At 38.1% G+C, this 23,546-nt stretch overlaps 1 protein-coding gene across 4 annotated transcripts in view; it reads right to left on the minus strand.

Moving 5' to 3' along the window:
* LOC101158122 (poly [ADP-ribose] polymerase tankyrase-1) overlaps positions 1-23,546 on the minus strand; it is a 91,575-nt gene that overhangs the window by 17,404 nt on the left and 50,625 nt on the right. For 2 of the 4 annotated variants that reach the window (XM_011481926.4, XM_011481929.4), the window contains 11 exons: positions 19,808-19,846; positions 11,161-11,255; positions 8,217-8,283; positions 7,764-7,950; positions 5,408-5,529; positions 5,237-5,328; positions 4,824-4,902; positions 4,395-4,566; positions 3,534-3,613; positions 2,102-2,247; positions 1,826-1,991 (listed from right to left, as the gene is read on the minus strand). In XM_011481926.4, the coding sequence (XP_011480228.1) occupies positions 1,826-1,991; positions 2,102-2,247; positions 3,534-3,613; positions 4,395-4,566; positions 4,824-4,902; positions 5,237-5,328; positions 5,408-5,529; positions 7,764-7,950; positions 8,217-8,283; positions 11,161-11,255; positions 19,808-19,846 (1,245 nt within the window). The remainder of the gene's footprint in view (positions 1-1,825; positions 1,992-2,101; positions 2,248-3,533; positions 3,614-4,394; positions 4,567-4,823; positions 4,903-5,236; positions 5,329-5,407; positions 5,530-7,763; positions 7,951-8,216; positions 8,284-11,160; positions 11,256-19,807; positions 19,847-23,546) is intronic. The other 2 variants (XM_011481927.4, XM_078956175.1) reach the window with 1 other exon arrangement.

The raw sequence follows: 23,546 nt of genomic DNA on the forward strand, positions 1-23,546 counted from the left end.
CTCTGCGCTCCTGGTTCTGAGCTCTGCTCTGGACTAGAAACATTCAGAGCTTTTTGATGCATAACAACTTTTTCAGGTTTTTTATCTTGTATTACATTGTCTAAGATTTTTATTTGCAGTTACACTTTTCCTTCACTGCTTTTACTTCGGTTTCCCTTTAGCTCACTTTTCTAGGATTGAAATCCTTTCATAAAAAAGCAAGTTTGTGACAAATACTGATTTACTTTAGAATCACCTGTTTGAATGTAAAACTAATCAAGTACTTCATCTCACTTTGTCACAATATTTTCATTCTTGGAAAAATAAAGAGACAACTTGAAGACCTTCACTAAATAGTTGAATAAAAACTAGAAAGTCTCACAAAGACAATTTGTTGCTTAACGTCAAACTGATTTTCTCTTTTTTTTTATTGCCTAAAACCTTTTTCTTTCTTCTGCTGCAGTGCAGTAAACCATTGATGATCTTCTTAATTTAAAGAATGTTTAAATTCTTTAAATGAAGACATATTCATCTTTATCTTTCTAATATAAAATGTCTATAATAAAAGAATGGAAGGTACAAGTGGTGTCTTTTTCAAAACACGGAAGTGCTAATCCTTTGAAATTTCTCATAAAGAAGAAATTAATAATTGCAGTTTGTGCCCGGCCAGAATTCTATGTCACCAAGTCTTTTTCCAACTATGAGTACATGTGCTAGTATGGGGTAGCGGCAGACCAGTGTGAACACTATATGCTAAAAGTGCGTTCAATAGCCTGTGTTCAACACGCTCTTATACGCACCACTGTGAACGTAGCACGAGACATAAGCATAAAACAGCCAGAGGACCTCGCTCCATGAAAATACGACCTTCCATGTCAAACTACGAATCGACAAAATAACTTTGATGTGCAAAATGTTTCAGCCAGACGATGATTTCAAAAGAAAAGCAAATTGAAAAATCCTGAAGTCTTTAGTATTTATCTACATACAGTTGGGCTACTTAAAAAAAAAGAGGAATAAATGAAGGAAGGGGATAAAAAATTAGGACTAAATTTAAAAAGAAAAGAAAAACAAAACATAAAAAACATGTTTTAGAAAAGCAGATTTGGGAGAATCATAAAAAAGGAAGGCCAGTTTCCCTGACGCATCTTAATCTGTGGGTGTTTACAAAAACCCACTCGGCTGTGAATGTGGCACAATAAGCTGTTACATAACAAAGATTTACAGCTCCTTTTTTTCTAGAAATCTTTCATAGAGCTTCATACACGGCCTTTGAATGGGAATACCTGCATATCATTTGTAAATGTTACACAAAAATGAATTTCTTAGACAAATATTTAACTATTAAAAAATCCTGACACATTTAATGGCTTGTTTGACCCATTAAGTAGTCAATCAAAAGAATAACACGGCATTTTATAGCGGAACACTGTCATTGTAATGCAATTAGAAAAAGGCAAACTATAAACTATAATGCTGTCTCATGTGTTATGTGTCACTGTGGTGTCTGAACTCCTCCCAGGCTGATCCAGATCAGCTGATTGGGCTTACCTGCACCTTTTAAGCAGTCAGCAGGAGGAGGGAATACGTTTGTCGCTGTTTTTTGTTTGGTTTTTCATTTGGTTGGTCAGTTTTTGTTGTCTTTGTCCCTTTTTTATTCATGTTTCTATTTCTACTTGTATGCTTCCCCTGAATGTCAACCATCTGTTGATTTCCGCTGGTATCCCGGTTTTCATAAACACAGACATTTTGGAAGTATACCTCTCAGGAGCTGTAATAAATGAATTTGCATGCATCCAACAGGATCTACTGGTCTACTGTGAGTAAAGGACCATCCTAGTCTAACCTTTAGCAGCAGCTTGCAGATCTCATATTTGCCCTTTGCGGCGGCTTCGTGGAGCGGCGTAAACTTCCACAAATCGGCCACGTTGACTGAAGCTCCATGTCGGACCAACAGCTCGGCCACTTCGTAGTGTCCGTATGAACAGGCATTGTGAAGAGGGACCAAACCACTACAGAGGGGGAGGAAAACAAGATCATTTTTAAAGAATTCAGTCTAAAAATGAAAATGTCAACTACAAAAAGATATCAGTGGAAAATGAGTGAGAATCTGAGGCCTCACCCTTTATCTTTCGCATGAACGTCAGCCCCGTGGTGCAGCAGGTACTCCACCACCGACACTCGGTTGTAGCCGGCAGCAAAGTGAAGAGGAGTGGAGTGCCGTCCCTCCAGGTCTCGGCAGTTCACATTCTGAGGCGTGCACAATGACTGCAATCAGAAAAGAAAGGAAACTTTAGCATAAAAATCCAACCAAAAGGCAGATCTGATCTGTTTTTGGTTGTAAAAAAAGACTGCAAACATTATTCTTATTTTAGTCTTAAAATCAAAAAAGAAAGCTGACAGGCCGAGATCATATCTCTAAACATCACCTGCCCGGGTGTCAAAGCATCTCCCCTCTCAGACACTGACGGAGCCTCCTGAACATGATAATCACCCACTGCCTATCAGCAAGTGTGAGGACACACCAGGTTATCTTCTGCTGCAAAAATTTTACGTCCTAAGGCCCTCTCTGATGAAAATAGTGTTCTTAAGATTTTAGCATTTTCATTTATTTTCTATTTTTACGTTGTTTGATTAAAAGTGCTAAATAAATAAGTATTTCTTTATTCAAAATCGTTGTGAATCAGAAGAAGATTCAACAATATTGTTGGAAAAAGCTTGTAGAAGTGCCGTAGAAGCTTCTATGGCAAGCTACAATCTTTCTGCTCCGCTCCATTCTGATGCATCCACTTGCAGACAATAAGATCCATGTACGTCTTTGTTTTCCTCGTCTGAGCTGGAATCTGACTGAAAACTATACAGCTCAATAGCTTCAATATTGCTCGCCATTTTTTGTTTGTTGGTAATGTTAGGTTGGGGTTGTGAGGGGTTGCAAGATAGTGGTAGAGCGCGTAAACAGACGATGACAGGAAGTAGGGGCAGGCTTACCCCACACCAACCGTCCCACCCACAACTCAGAGGTGAATTTCTAATGAACTACTGCTTCTCTGCAAAAACTATGTTCTAGAAAACAACGCAGATATGTTACTTTTGGCCTAAGAACAGCATGATCGTAATTAAAAGATCACTGGGAAGTTTTACAACAAATCAAAAGATGATCAGAGTTTAAATAAAGGAAGTTTTTGATAACTGTGGCAAAAACAAACTACAGCAACAGTTTTAACAGACTAGAAATAAAGACAGCACTGAAAAAAATCCAAAAGGGGTTAAAAAAACAGAGTTGGAGAAGAAATTCTAGAGGTTACCTCTGCAAAGGGGAAACTTTCTTTTCTAGTTTTTAAAACAAAATATTTTAAACTGAACTAATTAAAATTAGTTCTTCTCTAATTCTTCAAATACAAAAAAAATATTTATTAGTAAACCACTAAAATAAATTTAAAGAAAAAATGGATTTTATAAATGAATATTGTTTCTGGTACACGCATATGATTTTGATAAGATTTTTCCATTTTTTTAAATTTTAAGTTAAGATATTTAAACAGAAGGAAAATTACCTTGATAGTGTCCAGATCTCCAGCTTTAGCGGCTTCCAGGAGTCTGTAATCCACATCAGAGTTCCTCACAGGGACACTTTCTGCAGAGCCGCAAAAACAGGAATCAAACAATCAAGAAGAGGCTCAACTCAACCCTCAACAAAACTATACCTGGAAAGAAACTGTTCATTCGAAGTAAAATTACTTTCTAGTACACAGTTGACACCAGAGCAACTTTAGCAGCATTTTAGTGCTCTTGGTCTAAAAATGCTGGGAAAGAAACATTTCTGACATCCACGGGAGAAAAATTTGGCAGATTTTCTCCATGGCAACAACTTGCTGAAAATAATGAATCGCAGCCTTTTACAATGGCTACCAAAAATAATCAAAAACGAAAAACGGTTTATATATTTATATATTATATTTTTTTTCTCACTGGATCCAGACTGACAGCTGAAAAAAAACAAACTTTCGGTATGACCTTTATCTGTTTCCTGATTCTGGTCAACAAAAGGTGATTCTTCTTTCTGAAGCTTACAAAGCACATAGTGGAGCCACATTCATGCATCTGTTTCTTTATGACTTGACCTTAGGAGAAACACAATTTAACTGATGAAAAACAAATCTTTAGTCTGAGCATTACACAGCAATGAACTGTGATGTGGCGTCTCTTCTAAACTAAGGATTAGTTAACTCAGCCTCAAAACCTATTTACCCATCTGCAACATCACTGTGAATATATCAATATTGACCTTTACAAAACACTTCCAGTTAATCCCCCACCTCACTGCTGCTGCATAGCAACTAAACCTCTGGGCGCACTCGTGCACAGTTCATATGCACTCCGCACCCCACCTCCCACCATCATGAGGGACAGCGTACCATTGAGTATCTGCTGCACAGCTTCGTTTCCCATTTGAGCAGCCGTGAAGCCCTGCAGCGACACCAGAGAGGCGTCTGCCCCGTATCCTAGCAACAGCCTGCAGGTCTGAAGGTGGCCGGCCAATGCCGCGCGATGCAGAGCCGTCTGACCCAGCGTGTCCAGGGCGTTCACCTGCAAACACAAACATGTGCGATGTCTCGCATGGACTTTTCTGTCTTATTCAAATAAAATGTATTCTACATAAGTCGCATCTTTAAATGTTCACAGTTTTGTGGTGGTAGCGTCACATTATTGCACATCGTTGGTATTTAGAGCAAGAGTTTAACAATAAAAATCATTCGTAAATCACCTATTTTTAAAATACATTTTTTTATTTACTTTAATTTTTTACATAGATTTTGTGACAAACAAAACAAAAAACCTCGCACCTTTGCACCGTGTTTCTGTAGCACCTCCATGATGTCATTATGAGCCCGTTCAGCCGCCACATGCAGAGGAGTCATAAAACTGAAGAAAAGCAGAGAAAAATCAAAAAATTACTATTTGTTCCTAACATGCTCTTAAAAATTGTAGATAAATTAGGCAAAAAAGCTTACAAGAAGCTAAATAAGGGTTCAATTTTTTTTTTTTTACCAGTTTTTCAAATGTTTAATATGCTCCAAATTCCAGTAATTACTCATCATTAAAGTCATAATAGAATAGTTTGCTGCAACTTACACTACCATATGAGTCACCTCACATGTAACAATGATCACTGTCAAGTTTTACCATCTGCTTATCTGGAAAATAAGCTTCTTGCTGGATTTTTATTTTTTAGAATTTATGAACAAGAGTCACTCACTCCTTATTCTTCTCATTGACGTTGGCCCCTTTCCTCAGCAGCAGCTCTGTGACCTGTTTCCTCTTTGGGTGTGGCGATGCCACTGCACAGTGCTAATTACCATAAGCATAGAAAACCACATTAAAATCACATTCAATAATAGGAAAGTGAGGAGACTGAGTTCAAACACACCAGTGCAGTTTCATGTGTGTGAGGGTGTTTAAAGTTGATGATCTCCAGAGCCAGGGTCTTCTTGGCCTTAGCCATGTCAGCCTCCCGAGCAGCTTGGAGGAGCGAGTGGCCCTTAAATTCATCTGAAACAACAACAAAACCTTCAGATTTAAAAGAAGGAATAAACCGATAACAAAAAATATTGCTTCCATGAATAACAATGACAAATTTGACAAGCTAAGCCTTAAAATGTATAAATATTTACAAATGATTTCGGACCAAATTCAGTCTAACAAAAAAGAAAAACCTTTGGATCTGCTGTGGGCTCTGGATGTGCTGCCTTTTAAAATATTGTTTGAGTTTACTTTTACTCCTTTTAATTTTTTTTCTACGTTGTTTAAATGTTAAAGACCCATTAAGATGAAAACAGGGTTCTTGGTGTTTATAACATCCTCTTCTAGCATTTTTCTGATGATGGTAGGGATTAAGAAAATTAAGTTTGAATTGCATTTCTGAATATTTCTTTATGAATCGTTGTGAATTAGGAGCAGACAAAAAATGCTGTTGGAAAAAGCTTGTAGTGTAAAATGCGCTGGGTGGGCAAAAGCACCCTGCTCTGCTCCATTCTGCTCCAATCACTTGACAAACAGATTTATGTACATCTTTGTTCTCCTTGTCTGAGCTGGTATCGGGCTATAAACTGTCCGGCTGGATTGTTCTGATATTGCTCGCCATTTCTGATGCATCGGTAATGTTAGGTTGGAGGTATGAGGGGCTGTAAGCTAGCGGGAGATTGTGCAAATATATCGTAATTAAAGGACCACTGGGAACGCTTTTAAAATAGATGAAAGGATGATATGAGTGGGACTTTTATCAAACCTATAGGATTCGTCATGATCAAAACCGATTTCATCTGTTAAAATGTGTTTGTAGGGAGAAGCTGCCTTGTTTAAGGTAGAAACTCCACCTGATGGCACAGCTAAGCTAAAATTAAGCCTAAAGAGGACAACTGTAGAACCTGAAGCACAAAAACAAAATGGTTCAAAATTTAGTGAGTTTTATTTTTTTCTACAAAATTTTGACTCAGTTAACTTATGCAACACCTGTGGTGTGCCATATTTGAAAGTGTAATCTCTGTCTTTCCCTAACTTGTTTTTTTTTTTTTTTAAAACCTCTGGGTCTGCTAATGCAACGCTTGTGCAACAAATGCTGCAAAGCCTCCATTCAGCCTTCAGAGGAGAGAAATCTCCCAGTAATAGAGTTATAGAGAACTGATAACATCAAGGCTAATCAATACGGCAGTCCTTGATAATCTAGTCCTGAAAAGAGTTGATGAATCGTCACTTCTCTGGTCAGCCGGCCACCGTAGTTTTTTGCCTTTTTACAAAAAAAAAAAAAAGAAACTTCACTCGTAACCATACTTAAATACTTTATACGTTTTCTTTTTCTTTATTGACCATTTGAAACTTAGTAGGCCTAATGTAACAAAGTCAGCTCACTTCTAGATGTTTCTCCCGCAGCTAAAAATACAAACAAATGAACCCTGAACTGTTGTCATCCTAAATTTGTGGAGATAAATCTATGTGCAAGACTGAGATTACTAAATCTATCATATAATTTCCTTTTTTTATTTTCCAAAGACTTGAACTCTTGCAGAAAATTTGAGGATTTCTTGACGTGACTAAACTCTCACTTTCCAGATTCTCTCAATAAACGTGAAAGCCCGACTTTACACGATGAGACAGCTGCTCTTTAACCGCACTCCCGAAACCTCTGAGGACAGAAGGGGCCAGGAGCCAACGCAGAAAAACAACAACAAAAAAAACAGAAAAAATGGGAACACAGCTGTGCAAAGGATAAACTGATAAATAAAATCAAATCATAAAGTCATTTTTTGAGAGGGTATTTTCATCCTTCATGTGGATTTTTTAACTGCAACTAGATCTAGAAATAAAACGGCTTGATTTTAAGTAGCATTTATTCTAAACTTATTTTTCTTTATTTTTTCTTTCAAAGGTTCTGACCTGTTCAGAAATTACAGCATTTTTTTAAATGATTTATTCTATGAGAATAATCAGTTGATTTAATCGGGTTAGAATGTAGAAATAATAAATCATATGATGATGAAAAACTAGACTTTTTACAGTTTATTTGGTAAATTATTCTGAAAGAAATTATTGTAAAACTGTCTCCTAACTTAAAAAACAATTCTGTTTTCTTCATATGCAGAGTATTTCTTCTTGGTTCTGGAGCAGCTGCAGGGGATAAAAGTTATAGAAAAATAAGCAATAATTGGCTTTTGTTGCTGCTGCTCAACCTTTGATGCAGGTTGACCTGCAGGTTATCGGGGGTCAGCTGCAGGTGAACACAGACTCACATGTCAGCCTCTCCTTCAGCTCTGGAGTGGGGGCCATGTCCACTGAGCTTTTGCTATGGCAGTTAAGCAAGGTCGGGTCAGCGCCGTGGCTTAACAGCAAAGAGCAGACTTCCACGCGGTTTTTAGACGCCGCTTCATGCAGAGGAGTGAACTGCCACAGATCCATGGCATTCACACAAGCTCCATGCTGAGAAGGAGGAGGAAAATAAAATCAGAAGAAACGTACAATTTTAGCACAAAAAAAGGAAGAAATGTAGTAAAGAAATTACCCAGAAGTTTTTTTTTTAAATGAAATCGCAACTGAGCAGAGGAAATAGAAACCTTTAAAAAATTCAAGTCAAATTAGGAGGTCAATAATTAGTCAAATACTAATATTTGTGTCCAAAATAACAAGAAAATTGTATTTTGTCTGGACATTTCCTTGAAGAACAATGTAATAGTGTGTGTTTGTACCTTTAGAAGAAGTTCAGTAACTTCATAGTGTCCATAGGAACAAGCGTTATGAAGAGGTACCAGCCCACTGGAAGGAGGAAACACAAAGTTGTTTGTTCAGTAATACAACCCAAAACATGAAAAATACTATATTTACGTGTCTTATTAATTAAATGTGTTTAAATCAGTTCAACAAAGCAGCATGTCACACATTCTGCTTTAATGACAAAATTTGTCCCAAAAACAGAGCATAAAGTTTGGTTATACATCATCAGACATCGGATATGAAATCAATATAGACCGAAAAACTTAATATATATTGCATGCCAATAAAGTAAAGTGGGGCTGCAATTGATTATTTATTTTGTGCCATCTATTGGGTATTTTTATTATCAGTCAAGATTATGTTAGAATCTGATTTAATGATTTTTTCAGTTGTAAGTTTGTTATCATTGGAGTCTAAATACAGTATTTTTAATATTCCTTTACACTCTTTGAGCCACAGCATTTTTGCTTGTTAGTTTAAATAAACATAAAAGAACTTTTTTTTTACACCAAAATACATCTTTGGTGTAAAAGGTTTTTGCTCACCCTTCCAAATGATCAGAATCAGGTGTCCTAATCACTTGGCCACAGGTGTATTCACATTAAGCAGTCAGTCATGCAGACTGTTTTTACAAACATTTGTGAAATAATTTGCTCCGCTCTCAGGAGCTCAGTGAATTCCAGCATTGACCTGTCACTGGATGCCACCTGTGCAACAAATCCAGTTGTGAAATTGTCTTGCTCCTAAATATTCCACAGTCAACTGTCAGCTCTATCAGAACAAGATAAAATAGTTTGGGAACACCAGCAGCTCAGCCACGAAGTAGTATACCACGTAAACTGACAGAGGGATCAGCTGATGCTGAAGCACAGAGTGCAAAGAGGTCACCAACTTTCTGCATCGTCAACTGCTACAGAGCTCCAAACTTCATGTGACCTTCAGATTAGTCCAAGTACAGAATGCAGAGAGCTTCATGGAATGGGTTTCCATGACCGAGCAGCTGCATTCAAGCCACACATCACCAAGTACAATGTAAAGTGTTGGATGCAGTGGTGTAAAGCACACCGCCACTGGACTCTAGAGCAGTGGAGACGCGTCCTCTGGAGTGATGAATCACACTTTTCCATCTGGCAATCTATTGGATGAGTCTGGGTTTGGAGGTTGACAGGAGAACGGTGCATTTCTGACTGCATTGTGCCGAGGGTGAAATTTGGTGGAGGAGGAATTATATAGTGTGGGGTTGTTTTTCAGGATTTGGGCTTGGCCCCTATGTGAAAGGAACTCTAAATGCTTCAGGATACCAAAACATTATGAACAATTCCGTGCTACCAATCTTGTGGGAACAGTTTGGTGCGGGCCCCTTTGTCTTCCAACATGACTGTGCACCAAAGTGGATGACAGTCTGGGTGTGGATGAACTTGACTGTCCTGCACAGAGTCCTGACCTGAACCCGATAGAACACCTTTGGGATAAATTAGAGCAGAGACTCAGAACCAAGCCTCCATCATCAGTGTGTAACCTCACCAATGCGCTTTCGGAAGAATGGTCAAAAATTCCTATAAACACACTGCTCAACCTTTTATCATATTAAAAAAACTACAATGGCTTCTAATTTTTTAAAAGGGACCTCGCTGCAAACAAGATGTCGCCTGACATCATCAGCTGGAAGCGGATAATATACATCATCTCATCTTCCTCCGCTTATCCGGGACTGGGTTGCGGGGGCAACAGTCTAAGCAGAAATGCCCAGACTTCCCTCAACCCGGCCACTTCCTCCAGCTCCTCTGGGGGGACCCCCAGGCGTTCCCAGAGACATAGTCACGGATAATATACAATTTACGATAATCTTAATCCTAACCAAAACCTCAAAGTGTTCAGAATTGTAAAAGAACTTTTAATGAAGCTTAAACGAAAAAATGAACTGTAACTGTTAGGGTCACCAGTTCAAATATTGATATTGGTGGACTTCCGGTTCCGAAGGAGGGCTTCTGCCACTGGATGCTGATGTCTACAGCCAGGTGCACTTGAATTTTTCTTGCTGATAAATCAATCATAGTTCAGTCCATTTTGAAGCAGCTCCAGCTTTAGTATGCCACCAAATGTCCCTGTTTTTCTTTATTGTTTTTAAATGTAGTAAAAAACTTTGGTATCTATTTGAGTCGCTTTACAGAAAAAACCTAAGCCCCCCCAGGTACTTTATTTAGTAAAAGTGTAAAGATTATTTGATGAATCAATTCATCTAACCAGATCAATGTGTCTGAGGCAAGTTATCAAGTAAAATTGTTTTAACCCTTGTATTATCCTCAAATACTACTCACACATTTCACCCTTGGGGTTAAATTGATCCCAAGGATAATAGGAGGGTTAAAAAAGGAAATAAATGGAATATAATTGACCTAGGAAAATACCATCTGGATTAGGACATGGTAGATTTTACAGATCAAATTGGATTGTTAAAAATCGACTGAATTGTAAACAGCAACTACAAATTATGAATCGAATTGTTAAAATGGATTGTAACACCCCTATTATTTATCCACAAACAACTAAGCTTTCAAAGAAATGCTTTATTTTATAGAAACACTTGTTTTACTTTACTCTTCTTTTAACATCTTAATCGATTTTTTTCTTCTTCGGTGGTGCTGACTTCTACAACACTACAGTGCTTCCTCTGGTAGTACTCTTTCTGTAGCAGCTATGCTAAAAGTTACTCTTTGCTCTGCTAAAAATATATTCAAAAAAATCTATTTAATGAATGGTCCTGGAAGTCTACTTCTTACATTTGAATTCGTAGACTTAGAATTTTTGTTTACAGTATAATGGATTATAATGAGGAGTTTCTGCAGCTCTAGTGTGGTAAAGCCTTCCCAAATCTGCTCTCTTGACTTTTTGGAAGTCAGACGGCATAGGTGCACGTACCCCTTGTCCTTGGCGTGAACATCTGCTCCGTGTTGCAACAACAGCTGCACTATCCTCACTCTGTTGTATCCTGCTGCCAGGTGCAATGGTGTGGACTGTGGAGACAAAAAGACAATAAAATTATGGCTTCTTTCATATAATTTAGGCTTACAAAAAAAATTGTGGTGTAAGAAAAACGGACGTCACACCAGGGGATATTGGGAATCTTAAGGATAAGATTCTGCAGGGACAACCAGGGCTCTTTATCTCCATTCAACTGCAGTAAATGTAAGAATGGCAATAATTTCCACATCTAGGCTGATGAGAAGCTGCACTTATGAATAAATTAAGATTGCACTGAGATAAGATCATTTCTGCTCATCATGCAACATCTCTTCTTCCTCCAATCTGGAGTGACACCATGATTGGATGAGAAATCCTTGTCAGCAGCGAGATTGCTTTCATTGTTCAGCAAAACCCAACTTGTTTTAGAATAATAAGATTGAAAGAAACAGATTTCCGAAGGAATGCATAGACATTTTAAAAGTTGTAAACATTATACATCTATACAGCCCAAATTAACTTTTCTCCTGTTAGTAGAATATTACAAACAAATGAGAATCAGATAGAATAGAAACCGGTGGGTCAAAAAAAAGTTGCAAGACAATGGAGACAACTTTAAAGTCATCAATTTAACTTGAAATTTTCTGTACTCACTGTTTTGCCGGGTGTCGCCTTATTAGTTTGCGCAATAAATTTATAATGATCTATTATTTTTTCCTTACAGTTTACAAAATCTAAATTGTTTTACAACCAAAATGACAAATAATCTTCTCTATGAACTTGATAATGTTTTAAACTGGAGCATGAGGAATGGAAGCACCTTTTGGGGTTAGGGGATTTCCATAACACTGAGACAGAAATATTGTCAGATAGCAAACTGTTTCTGCATTAAAATATTTACTGATGTCATGAAGTTGAGTCATGCTTCTCATTAAAATGATGTTTTTAAATGTTTTGATCAAATCTCTACGTAAAAATAGAATTGCCTGGCTTGAATAACGTACGAGTCAAAGTTTGAAATAAATAACTGTGATGTAACCTCAACAATAATTTTATTTTAAAGACAAATGTCCATCAGAAAAAAAAATTATCACAAGGTTTGCCAAACTTCAAAATTAAAAATATAATGTTAAAACCCTATACCTATAAAACGATTTTGTATTTCATCCTTTTAGTTTTACAGTGTGACTATTCAGAGGGTTAGTGAATGATCCAAATAGGCACACTCTCCCTGCTGACACTGAGGCGACAGCCCTGTCTTTAGCAGTCTGGTTTATTCCTGAGCTATACCTAAAAAGTAACCAGCTCTGATAAAGAAAACATGTCTGCAAAGCTCTTGATGTCAGACAGTACTGGCATGGGAAGTTGGTAACTGAACCTGCCGTATGCTGGCATGATCACTGCATGGGGACAGGGCCTCCTCCAGTTCAAGTATGACCACACATTTTACGCTCCAGAGAGAATAAGGAAGCTGGGAAGTCTGCAGGCGACCGACACTGGCAGGGCAATGAAGCAAAAATGAAGAAGAAAACTGCTGCTTGTGTCATCAGCATTTGGACGTTCAGGTAATGTGACTGCTACACAATGAGAGATTTACCAACAGACAGTGATTTTGATTTCATAACCCTGAGGAGAACATCAGATCATGCTGAGGTATGGATTATGGCAGGTCAGCTTTGAAAGAAAAAACAAAAAAATAAAATAAAACATTTGTAAAACAGCAGATTTTCTTAGTTTATTCAGCGCAGAATCACAAGTGCTTGACTGTGAGTGATTTGACTTTATAAATCAAAGTCAGAACATAACTAATGCTTTTAACTAAACAAAGGTGGAATTTGGATTAGCTCAAATAAAAAAAAACCCAAATACGTACGTTTTCTACTGACATTGGTCTGTACTTGGCAGTTTTGGCAGAACTGCTTAAATGTAATGCGGCTAGGCCCGCACAATATACCGCAAATTTTTCGTTAACGCAACATCAGGCTGTACAATATGCATATCGCAAAAGACGGCGGAAATCGCAATAAATCGTAAACCTTAAATGTGTTAAAACAATCTTTTGGCAGCTTAAGGAATCAAATAAATCCCTTTATGCATTTGACCAATCGGATGGACGCCTTCTTGTTGTTGACCAATCAGATGGAGGCCTATTATGTTAGATGTTTGTCACCCATGTCGACGAGGGTCATTTGGAGTATAATTTTTAAACTGTTGCAATAAAATGGGAATGATGTTTTTGGTTATTTTGCTATTTGTTTATGTAACGCAAATTATATCGTTATCGCAATATTAATCTCTAATATCACGAGTTTTCCTCATATCGTGCAGCCCTAAATGCGGCAAACAATCATTTAAGTGTTTGATTAACTATGTAAACCCAGAGTGACTACAAGGGTTTATACAATTTTGAGCCAGTCATAAACTGGTTGACCTGTTACTGTGTGTTTGACTGCCAACCCCTCAAATGAAATCAAACTGGCAGGTTTTAAGTGCCCTGTTTCCAACAACATCGCCTCAATCCTTCTGACCCCATTGAACAAGCTAAAGACCCACTACAATGTAATGTGTTTGTAACATGTTCTTGTAGCATTTTTATCATGATGAAGGACATCTATAAAGAAAATTAGGATTACAAGTGCTCTTCAGAGTATTTTTCAATTCAAATCATGGTGAATCAGGAGAAGGTGAAAAAAAAAAAACGCAGTCTGAAAAAGCTTGTGGTTGTTAAATACAAACAACTGTTAGCAGGCCACGAGCTCCCTGATCCGCTCCATTCTGATGCATCCACTTGCAGACAAAATGGACGGCTGGATAGCACCAATATTGCTCGCAAGTTTTGTTGCACTGCTAATAGGTTTGGGGTGTGAGGGGCTGTAAGCTAGCAGGAGAGAGTGTAAACGAAGGCATGATAAGAAATAAGAGCACTTCTGCTGAACTTCTGCTGCTCTGCAAAAACCATGTACTAAAATGGCATAATCCTTTCTTAAAAGACCACTGGGAACACTTTTACGATAGATGATTGGGGCTAGACTTTAATAAATTGAATTAAACACCCATACACAATTTTGACTTTTTAATGAATAATTCTGACTATTTAAAATATAAAGATATCATTTGGCTCCAAGTGACCCCAGGACAAACTCAGTCCTATGCTTATATTGGGGAAAAACTCAATACAAAGGTAGTTTTACCCTCTGATATTGATGAAATGCATTTGCTCCCATTCTTTATGAAATTCCTCCATATCCTGATGACGGACTTTTCAGTAACGAGAAAAAAGCTACAGATCACCTTTGGAGGCTTCTGCTGCTCATTCAGGAGTTTGAGTTGCAGCAGCAGCAGTGAGGCAGAGCTGCAGGGACAGATGGTACATTCATATTTGAATATGACAGCGACATTTGGGAGAAGCAGGACTGCAGTTTGTCATCCTTCTCATCACAAATGCAGCCGTCTCCTGGGTGTCTGTGTACTTGTAATGCAAATTGTTGTGGATGTAAATAAGCACGAAAAAAAAGACTTGCGTTCAGAAAGCATTAATCAGTTTTAATGGTACATCTGAACCACAAGTCTTTCGTCAAGCTAAAACCACCGATGCATGTACTTTTGCGTCACCACAATGCCGCTTGGCAGGGTCACTTCGGGTAGCCTTAAGCCCCACCCACCCAATCTGCCGGCGCTGTGTGCGGAGCGGGTACATACACGGGTGTGCGAGCTGACCTAAGGCCACACAAACCGACAGCAGACTGCGCATGAAATCCACCACACAGACACACACTTAGAGGTAAAGTTACAAAAATAAATAAATATATAAAAGCTGCTTCACTAGAAACATCGTTCCTCCGAAGACACTGTTCCCCCATCTGTTCACCAATGCAGCTGTTTTTCAATACTGATCTGAATTCACTCCGACTTTACGTTCAGAATGCGGAGTAGAAATAACGCTCTCCTTTTAGACAAATGTGCACGGAGCTCTGCACATGCGAGTTCTTGAAAACAAACACTGACAAACCAAATCAATTGATTTTGAAATCAAAATTTCAAAGTCAATATAAACCCGACAAACTGAACGGTTTCACCAGTTTTTTTTGAACAAACTTTAAGATTTTTTTGTTCTGAATGGATGAAATGAAAGCTGATCAAAAAGGCTCAAGTAATTATGGTTCTTTGTATCCACATTTACATAAGCCCAGAAATCCTGTAGCTGCTGACACTGGGAGCAGGATCAGATTATGCTGTTTGTAAATTTACCTGGAATAACTGATGGAGACAAAAAATCTGTTTCACGCAAGTGATTCATGCATTAAAAACCCTCGAAGGTGTGTGCGCTGAGGCATTCGGTGAATATCTGTTTCTTCTGCCGATTTTTGCTGGTATTTACTAGCTTGTATCATAGATAATACAGCACTTTACTGCCATGTATTGTTGATTTTACAGTGGTTGAAGATTGCAGAATGCTAGTCAAACAAAACCGTTAAAAAGTCAGTGTCTGCCTGCAGGGACCGTTAATGTGAGCCAAAGACACTTGATCGGATAGAATCTAGACCATCAGCATGAACCCTAATGTCTTTAATTGACTGTGGCACAAAAATCATGCAAAACTCAAGAGTTGAGAAACAAAAACAAAGATAGATAAAGCAAGATTCAAGACAACGCATCTGAAATCAGTTGTGCCACAAATGCAATGTGTTTTGAAAGCAAAGAAAAAGATTTTTAAAGCAAACATTTAATAGTTTCATTTGCAACTTAGAATGTTTTCTTTTTATAACTGTACATTATGTTTGCAAAGAAATTTTGATACAAAACTGACTTTTGTTCTCATTGTAGTGGCACAGATCTAACTATATTCCACCAGTTGGCAGCAAGAGAGCTGACTTTTCCTCTGGTCTGTCCTTGTAAATTTTGGCTATTTTTGGGTAATTATTTGCAATTCTTCTGGGAAGAAATGCCCAATTACTGTCATTCCATGGATCTTTGTGGAAGTTTTTGAGTCATTAGGGCATTTCATTTCTTTTGTCTTTCCTTTATATTACACTGTAACATATCCCCTAGATTGTGTTGTAACATGAAATGGGGGCTCGTCCGGGATTTCAACATGACATTCTCTGAGGTAAAGACTACTTTTTTTTCCCAATGCAATCAGCTGACACGCTGAATAACAAAACAAACGTCTCTTGAGCTTTGATAATCTAAAAGCTTTTCTGTGAATTGGTCGGTTCAAGAAGAGGGTGGAAGGAAGGGGGGAGGAAGAGATTACAAGAAGGATGAAAGGAGAGAGTTTTCAATCAAACTCAGAACAAGATGTAGAAGAATTTGAAATTTTCTTGTTTCTTTGTATCCATTTTGTCTGTGAAAATATAGTCTTTTCATTGTTGGCAGATAGAAAACTAAAAGCATGAACACTTCTAGACACAATCTGTTTCTGTGTAGACGTATTCAAAAGAGTGAACAACAGCACTTTGATCCTACACCCAAACCATACAAAAGCATGTTTCCCTCCTGCTGTGTTGGTTCCTTCTTGGTTTCCATTTTACCTCAACCGTCTCTGCGTTCGCCTCTTTCTACCCTCTTTACGAGCCTGTCAAGCTGTTCCCATGACAACGGTGACCGTTTGCTGTCAGCAGTTGCCATAGCAATGACAAATGATCTATTGAGGAAGGGTGGGTGGATTTGGACCGTTTTGTCTTGCGTCGCTTGGAAGTGAAGCCTGATGCTGTTCCATAACTGTGTTCCTAAAGAGGGGATACACTCCCACTCTTATTCAAGCGTGTGTGTGTGTGTGGGTGTGCGTGTGTGTGTGTGTACGATAGAGAGATTGAGATAACAGGGCATGTTGGCATAATAACAACTTTAAGGACTTTGTGTAATAAATTGTTGCTGCAATCGATTAAACTTTCTCTGCTTTGCTCTTCAGGTAAGGGCTGCAAATGAGAAGGTGGATGCAGTGAAAGAGTTAGATATCCTGATTTGCAAATGTATGAGCAAATGTCTGTGGTATTCCTCTGACTGACACAGAAAGACACACAATCACACTCTTTTAAAGCTGCTGACAGCTTTGCCCAGGCAGCAGCTTGGAAGATAAATAACCCACAGCAAGAGCTCTCATCTTATGCTTTTGTATCCACAATCACACACATGCAAACACACACATCTATATTCCTAGGCATCACCTGTCTATCTGTTCCGCCTCCAAGCAGGAGATGTGGACTTTTCTGAGGGGAGATCCTGGCAAAGTTTAAATCTTTACAAAATTTTTGAAAAACCCTCCTCAAAAGGACAGAAAATGTCTTTCTCACTTTGCATCAAAGACTGACACATGAGTGTACATGCTTCAGGTTTTTCCACTGTCATGTTCTTTTTACATCAAAAACAAAATATAGAGCGAGCAATTCAGCTCTACAAATTTAGTTTATCTTATGTATTGTTTTATTTAATTCATATTTTTCTGTTGTTCTGCCTTGCCAATGCATTTCATCCATCCTCTTAGACAAGTATAAAGTAAAGACATTGTGCAAGCTTTAATCTGAACGGGAAGTAAAGTTTTCTTGAATTAGTTTCAATAAATCTAAAAAATTAAATTTGATAGGTGTAGACGAACCAGTTTCTGGTCAAAGCAGACTAATACGTTGACATCAGTCGGTCAACCAATGCCACACTCCTTTTTGATTTTAATTTACAATTAAGGGTTTATTGAGTGAAAAAAATGAAAACCAGGCAGTTTTTGAGAAATGAGCAATTCCTAAAATAGAGTATTGCTCTGTTGCTTTGAAGGTTTAGAACTTGATCCTGGATCAAATTGCATGGACTAATAAATAGCAACGTAGTTGTCTCTATGAGCTCCTGTTTGCTTGCTTGCTCATTTCAAACAAGAGTAAATGTGTGGCATAAAAACGCCAGGACAGCTGGTGGTCTCTCAGTGGAGCCTGAACCTTCATGTCTGGAGACGGCCGGGTTCCTGCTTCTTCCATACACATCAGAAAAATGTCTAACGCTGGAAGGTGTTAAAACCTTTGTCAAACTAGAAAACAATGACTGCAGGCGGGACTGCAGACTACAATGCTTTTCTGAGTTCAATTAGTTCATTAATGAGCAGTGATTATTGATAACATCCTTATTAATGAAAACATTTGATTGTCATTCAAGGTTTTGCAGAAGAAAACCTGTAAGCTTGTTGTGTTATTGTTGACACTGTCACTCACTGGTAGTGTGTTGTCCAGGTTAAATGCAGACTGAATGAGCCTCATTAAAACAGACTTCTCTGCATGCAGCAATACACATGTTTACATACACTTAACACAGAAAATGATGAACATCTGGGTAATGGTTTGTTAAAAATGTTGCATCTTGGGAACATTTAAACACACACCAAAAGCAATATAAGTATTTTAAATCTGCACAGGTATCGATGCAAACTGCCTGATTCTAGCAATCCAGGAAGGTCTTTTCTCCTAATGAACCAGTCTTTTGCTACTTCATTCTACATTATCTTGCATAAGTTCATGTCTCCTAAATTACTGGACACACTGTTTGGCAAAATGTAAAAATAACACGCTGCTGTGCAGTAAAAACCCAGAAAACAGCAAAGTGAGCAGTTTTGAAAAACCTTTCCAGACATCAAAGCCAATTAAAATAACCCCCCAAAAAAACAAATGTGTTATAGAATTAGCTGAAATGTAAATAAAATGTAAATAAAACTATACACTTCTGAAAAAAAGTGGCCCTTGCTAATGTTGGTTTTTTTTTCCACTTCTTTAAAGTAGAAATAAAACAGAAAATACAGTCAAATACAAACATTCACATCTATTATTAAAACCAAAATGATTCCCTTGAACAGAACTCAAGAGCGTGGCATTGTAATTTGAAACATTTAACACAGAACTCTTTCAAATTCCCTAAAGCATTACAACTTTTCTGTGAAAAATCCATCAGAGCTCTTCATCAAAGGCGAGCAACCACTCGGATTATCAAGTCTAAACTGTGCTGCAGCTGAAACTTGACTTGTGCTTGTTGCCACTAGACAGTGATGGTAAACACGGTCTGCCAGCATGGTGCTCTCAGCAGGAAAAGCTCACATAATTAAAAATGAAACAAGACTTCAGTGGAAGCCCTTTTTCCCCTCTCTCACTGTGAATCTGCATCCTGCACTGCAGCTTTGATTTTTGTGCCAACAAGGACGAGCATGACTGACTATCTGATGGTTTTTAGAAAACTCACAAGAACCAAGCAAAAACCACGGTAAGAAGAGGTCGACACAAAGTGTGGATGGAAAACAAAAGACAATTCCATGTAAAACAGAAACAGGAAAAATGCTAAATGCGTGCATGAGGGGTGGAAATGAAGACAGGAAGCCTGTTTCCATTCTTCGCTCAGCAATGTTAAATATCATCCACACTAACAGGTCCTCCCCCTGATTGTGGAGGGTCCACAAACACAAATGCAAGGGGCTATCACATTCAACAAAAATAAAAAGATGAGAAAAAAAACTATATCTGAAAAAAGCAGATCAATAAACATTCTGCACGGTCTAAAGTAGAATGGAGACAACACTAAATAAACTTTAAGCTCTTCACTTCAGCCCTTTCCTGTACAAAATTAAAGTCACATGCACCTGTACGGAGTTGAGCCGTAGGGGTGCCTTTTGGGTTGTCTGGGCCAGTGGAGGGTCATGGAAAGGAAAGGAAGAAAAAAAGAAAAATCCATAAGACATGCGTAAATCTCACCTACTTTTCCCTTACTTTACCTCTGCGTGTTGTATGAGTCTTTGCTACAATCTGCAGAAAGCCCATAGAAGAAAATGTACATTAACATTTCGCTCTATGGAATCACTGAGCGGTCTACAACTTTGACATTTTGTGCAGGCCACCTGCGTGCCTCGTCCAGATTTGCCCATTGTTCACCCGCAGACAGTCCATATGGTTTGACTTTCAAAGAAGTCCTTTTTTTGTTTTAACCATTCAACAATTAATAACTCAGTCTTGCTGTTCAAGGTTCAGATGCTCAGATTATATTCACCCTTTATTTTTTTTGTTTTAGTTTTGGAGTTTTTTGCATTAAACATTTGATTCCAAAATGGCATTTCCGGTTTGTTTAAGTGGCAATACAAAAGACATTTTTGTTTTTTAATAAGGTAAACAGTAACTGTTTTCAATGATTTGTTTGGACATTTCTAAAGGACATTTTCATTATAGGCGTGCTGTGTCAAAGCTTATTCAAAATGTGTTGGACTCAATAATGAAAGAATAGCTGGTATCTTCTTTTTTTTTCATTTTCGTTTTTTTTTTTTAACTTGTCCTGTCCAACAGCTGGGCAAACAGATGAGAACTGAAGGCCTCTTGTGTTGGACATATTTTACTTTAACAACAGGGGTTATGAATCTTCTGACAAACCAGAGGTATGTCTGAATAAACCCCTTTTGTAATCTAGGTTATCTGGTCTCTTAAAAAACTACTTAATCCTTTCTTTTTCCTGCATGTACTTGAGGAAATAATAGAGTGTTTGAAATATTTATTCCCCATAATTATTCCAATTGATGTTTTAATTTTTTCCCCAAAATTAAACAAACAAGTGGTAGTTTAATTAGCAATGGTCATTCATCGTTCTAATTTTAGCCCACATCCTTGATTATTATTATTATTTTTCCTTTTTATGTTTCAGCAGTTATTACATGTTTTAGATATTAATTGCTACATTGTAGATTTACAAAAACCATGTCAAAAAGGTTTTGTCAAGTTCTGCAATTTTGGTCGTTACGCTCCATCTTTAACTTCTTCATGAATTGGGTGTTATGTCATTTATCATTTGGTTTTCATCTGCAAGGACTCTTTTCACTACAAGACTGGATGCCTTAGAGCTCCAGCAGGCCAAATCAAAAGAATGGATGAACTCATTATAAAGGATGGCAGAGGTGTGATAATGGCTCAATGATCTGCCCTTTGAAGCAGAGCAACATTTACAACAGGAAATCAGGAACTGATGTCCTGCTGTCCTATCCTGATCTTGTACTTTGAGCATCGTCCATTGTCCTTTTTGTTTGCTCTATTGTTTTTTTTGTGTTGTTTTTGCTTATATGCCGAGGCCTTTTATTTACCAGGAGCTCTCTTCTGACAAAATTATGGTTCTGTGTTTGTTTGTGCTCCTGTGTGCAGCAGAAGAGGGGAAATGAAGAGATGGAAAGAGACGGAAGAGAGGGGGAAATGGCTCATTTCATTTTAAGAGAAGTGTTGTTATGATCTATCATTAGAAGCCCCATGTTTTGTCTGATTAATGCTGATGCCTCTGAAGGTCATTAAGAATGTGTGAGCATGTGGGATTGTGTGTGTACGTGTGGGGTGTATTTGATTTAAATATGATTTGTCTATAAGGATGGGCAAGAGTGGCTGGATGCCTCAGCTGGCTGTGGGTGAGACTGCCGCATGCAAAACTAGGGTTTGTCTCCCAGGGGACGCGTGTGGGTCCTTGAGCAAGATCCTTTGCGCTACTTATATGTAGCCATGGCAATGGGGGGACCCAAGCCTGGATGTGGATGTGTGTCCTCATTTCACCAAGTCATTCTTTGGCATATGGTGTCATAGAATTCTAGTCGAGCACAAAGCGCAATCATTATTTTTTCCTCCAAGTTCAATTTTCCAATGGTTGGCTCTACCGTGAAGTGTAAGGGACACTATCCATACATCACTACCAATCTGGTTTAACTTTCAACGTGTGCTCAATGGCCGCGCGTTTTGTATGTAAAGCCAGAAAACAGTTGTAAAAATATTTCCGTAAAACTTGCGTAGCAGCGTATAAATTCAAGAGTTTTGAAAGTTAAAGCCCAAAAAGCTTATTTATGTGAGTTCACATAGATTTTCATTCAAAGTGGTTGCTTGAACATGCGTCGCTGAGGGGGGTGGGAACATAGCTTCAGATACAAATAGAAGCAAGTGGTTGTAAATGAATATCTTTCAAGAATTTCACAGTGTTTGCACAAAAATTCAACATATCTACTTTTCATGTCTTCTCATTTTTTAATGAAAATATTTCCAGATGTTGCCCCCCCCCCCCCCTAACTCTGCATTAACTCAAAGCAGATGCAGTGCAGCAGCATCTGCAGACGGCACTGCAGTCTATGTGAGAAGTAATTTCCCGGCTAAAACCAAACTGGCAGGAAAATATATTATAAGCACTCTGCATGATTGCTCTCAGTGGGAACAATTAAAGAGTGGCACAAACCAAGACTGAGCTGGTGGGGCAATCTTGGCATGTGTCAGAGCCTGATTTCCAGTTTCCAGGAAGGAGTGTTTTCTCCTGCTCATGATAGATGGACTTTCAGCAATCCTGAATGTTGTCCTCATGCGTGTTTTAAGTATTTTCAGATACGTGACATCCACTCAGACACTGACATTCCAGACAGATCACCTGTTCAGAGAACAGCATGAAGATGCTCTCGCAGAAATGACAGTGGGACTGATAAGATGATGCAGGCTTCAGCTGAGTGCCATCAGCAACACTCAAGTACCCACAATTAGAGAAAAAACCTTGTGCAACCTTCATAGGAATTTATGATGGTTCTAAAGTGGGAAGGGCAGAGTGATGCCTTACATTCTCCGGCGGTCCTCTTAGTTGTGATTGCAACTTATACAAGTTCTGACCAATGACACTGTTGATAAATTTGGTGTATAAAATAAGAAAAAATGACAGATTAGGCTTGTGCCTGAATTCTTTCTCCTACTCAATACTTAGTGCACTATTTATGGCTTTTTTTTTCTCGAGATGTCTGAATCTACAATTCCAACACCCAGTGCTTAAATTTTTTTCCGAAAGTGAAACCCTAGTGTGCATCCCTGCTCACTAGATTGGCGAATATAGACCACAATGCACTGCATTTGAAGGACTTTTTTATTAAATAAAAATTTTCACATTAATTTTTGAATAAATCTTCCCATCCTTTATCATCAGATAAAAAGTAGTCTTCTTAAATGTTCATAGTTATTGGGTTTCTACTCATATTAGGTGATTAAAAATAAAAGAATTAGTGAGCTTTGTGTCCGAATTGTGGTCAAATCCTGGGCACTAGATAGTCCAACACCAGATAGTTGTTCGGTGGATGGTGAGTACTGAAAAAATTCGGACATATTCTAAGATGTATATTTTCCTCTAAAGCTTATTTGACTCTAGCTTGTTTTTTTGGTTTTTTTTGGTGAGTTATATTTTGGAACAAAACCCGTTGTGATTTTTAAGCATCTCTTTTTTACTGAGAAGAACAAGCCCAAGGGGCAACCAAAGGAACTCAGAAGAGACTAAGACTGTTTGGACAATTATTGCTGCTGAGTGGAGCTTCCCTTTTTTCGCTCATCTCTTAAGGAAAAACA

The sequence above is a fragment of the Oryzias latipes genome, chromosome 12, assembly GCF_053564925.1.
Source record: "Oryzias latipes strain Hd-rR chromosome 12, Olatipes_Hd-rR_3.1".
NCBI lineage: Eukaryota > Metazoa > Chordata > Actinopteri > Beloniformes > Adrianichthyidae > Oryzias > Oryzias latipes.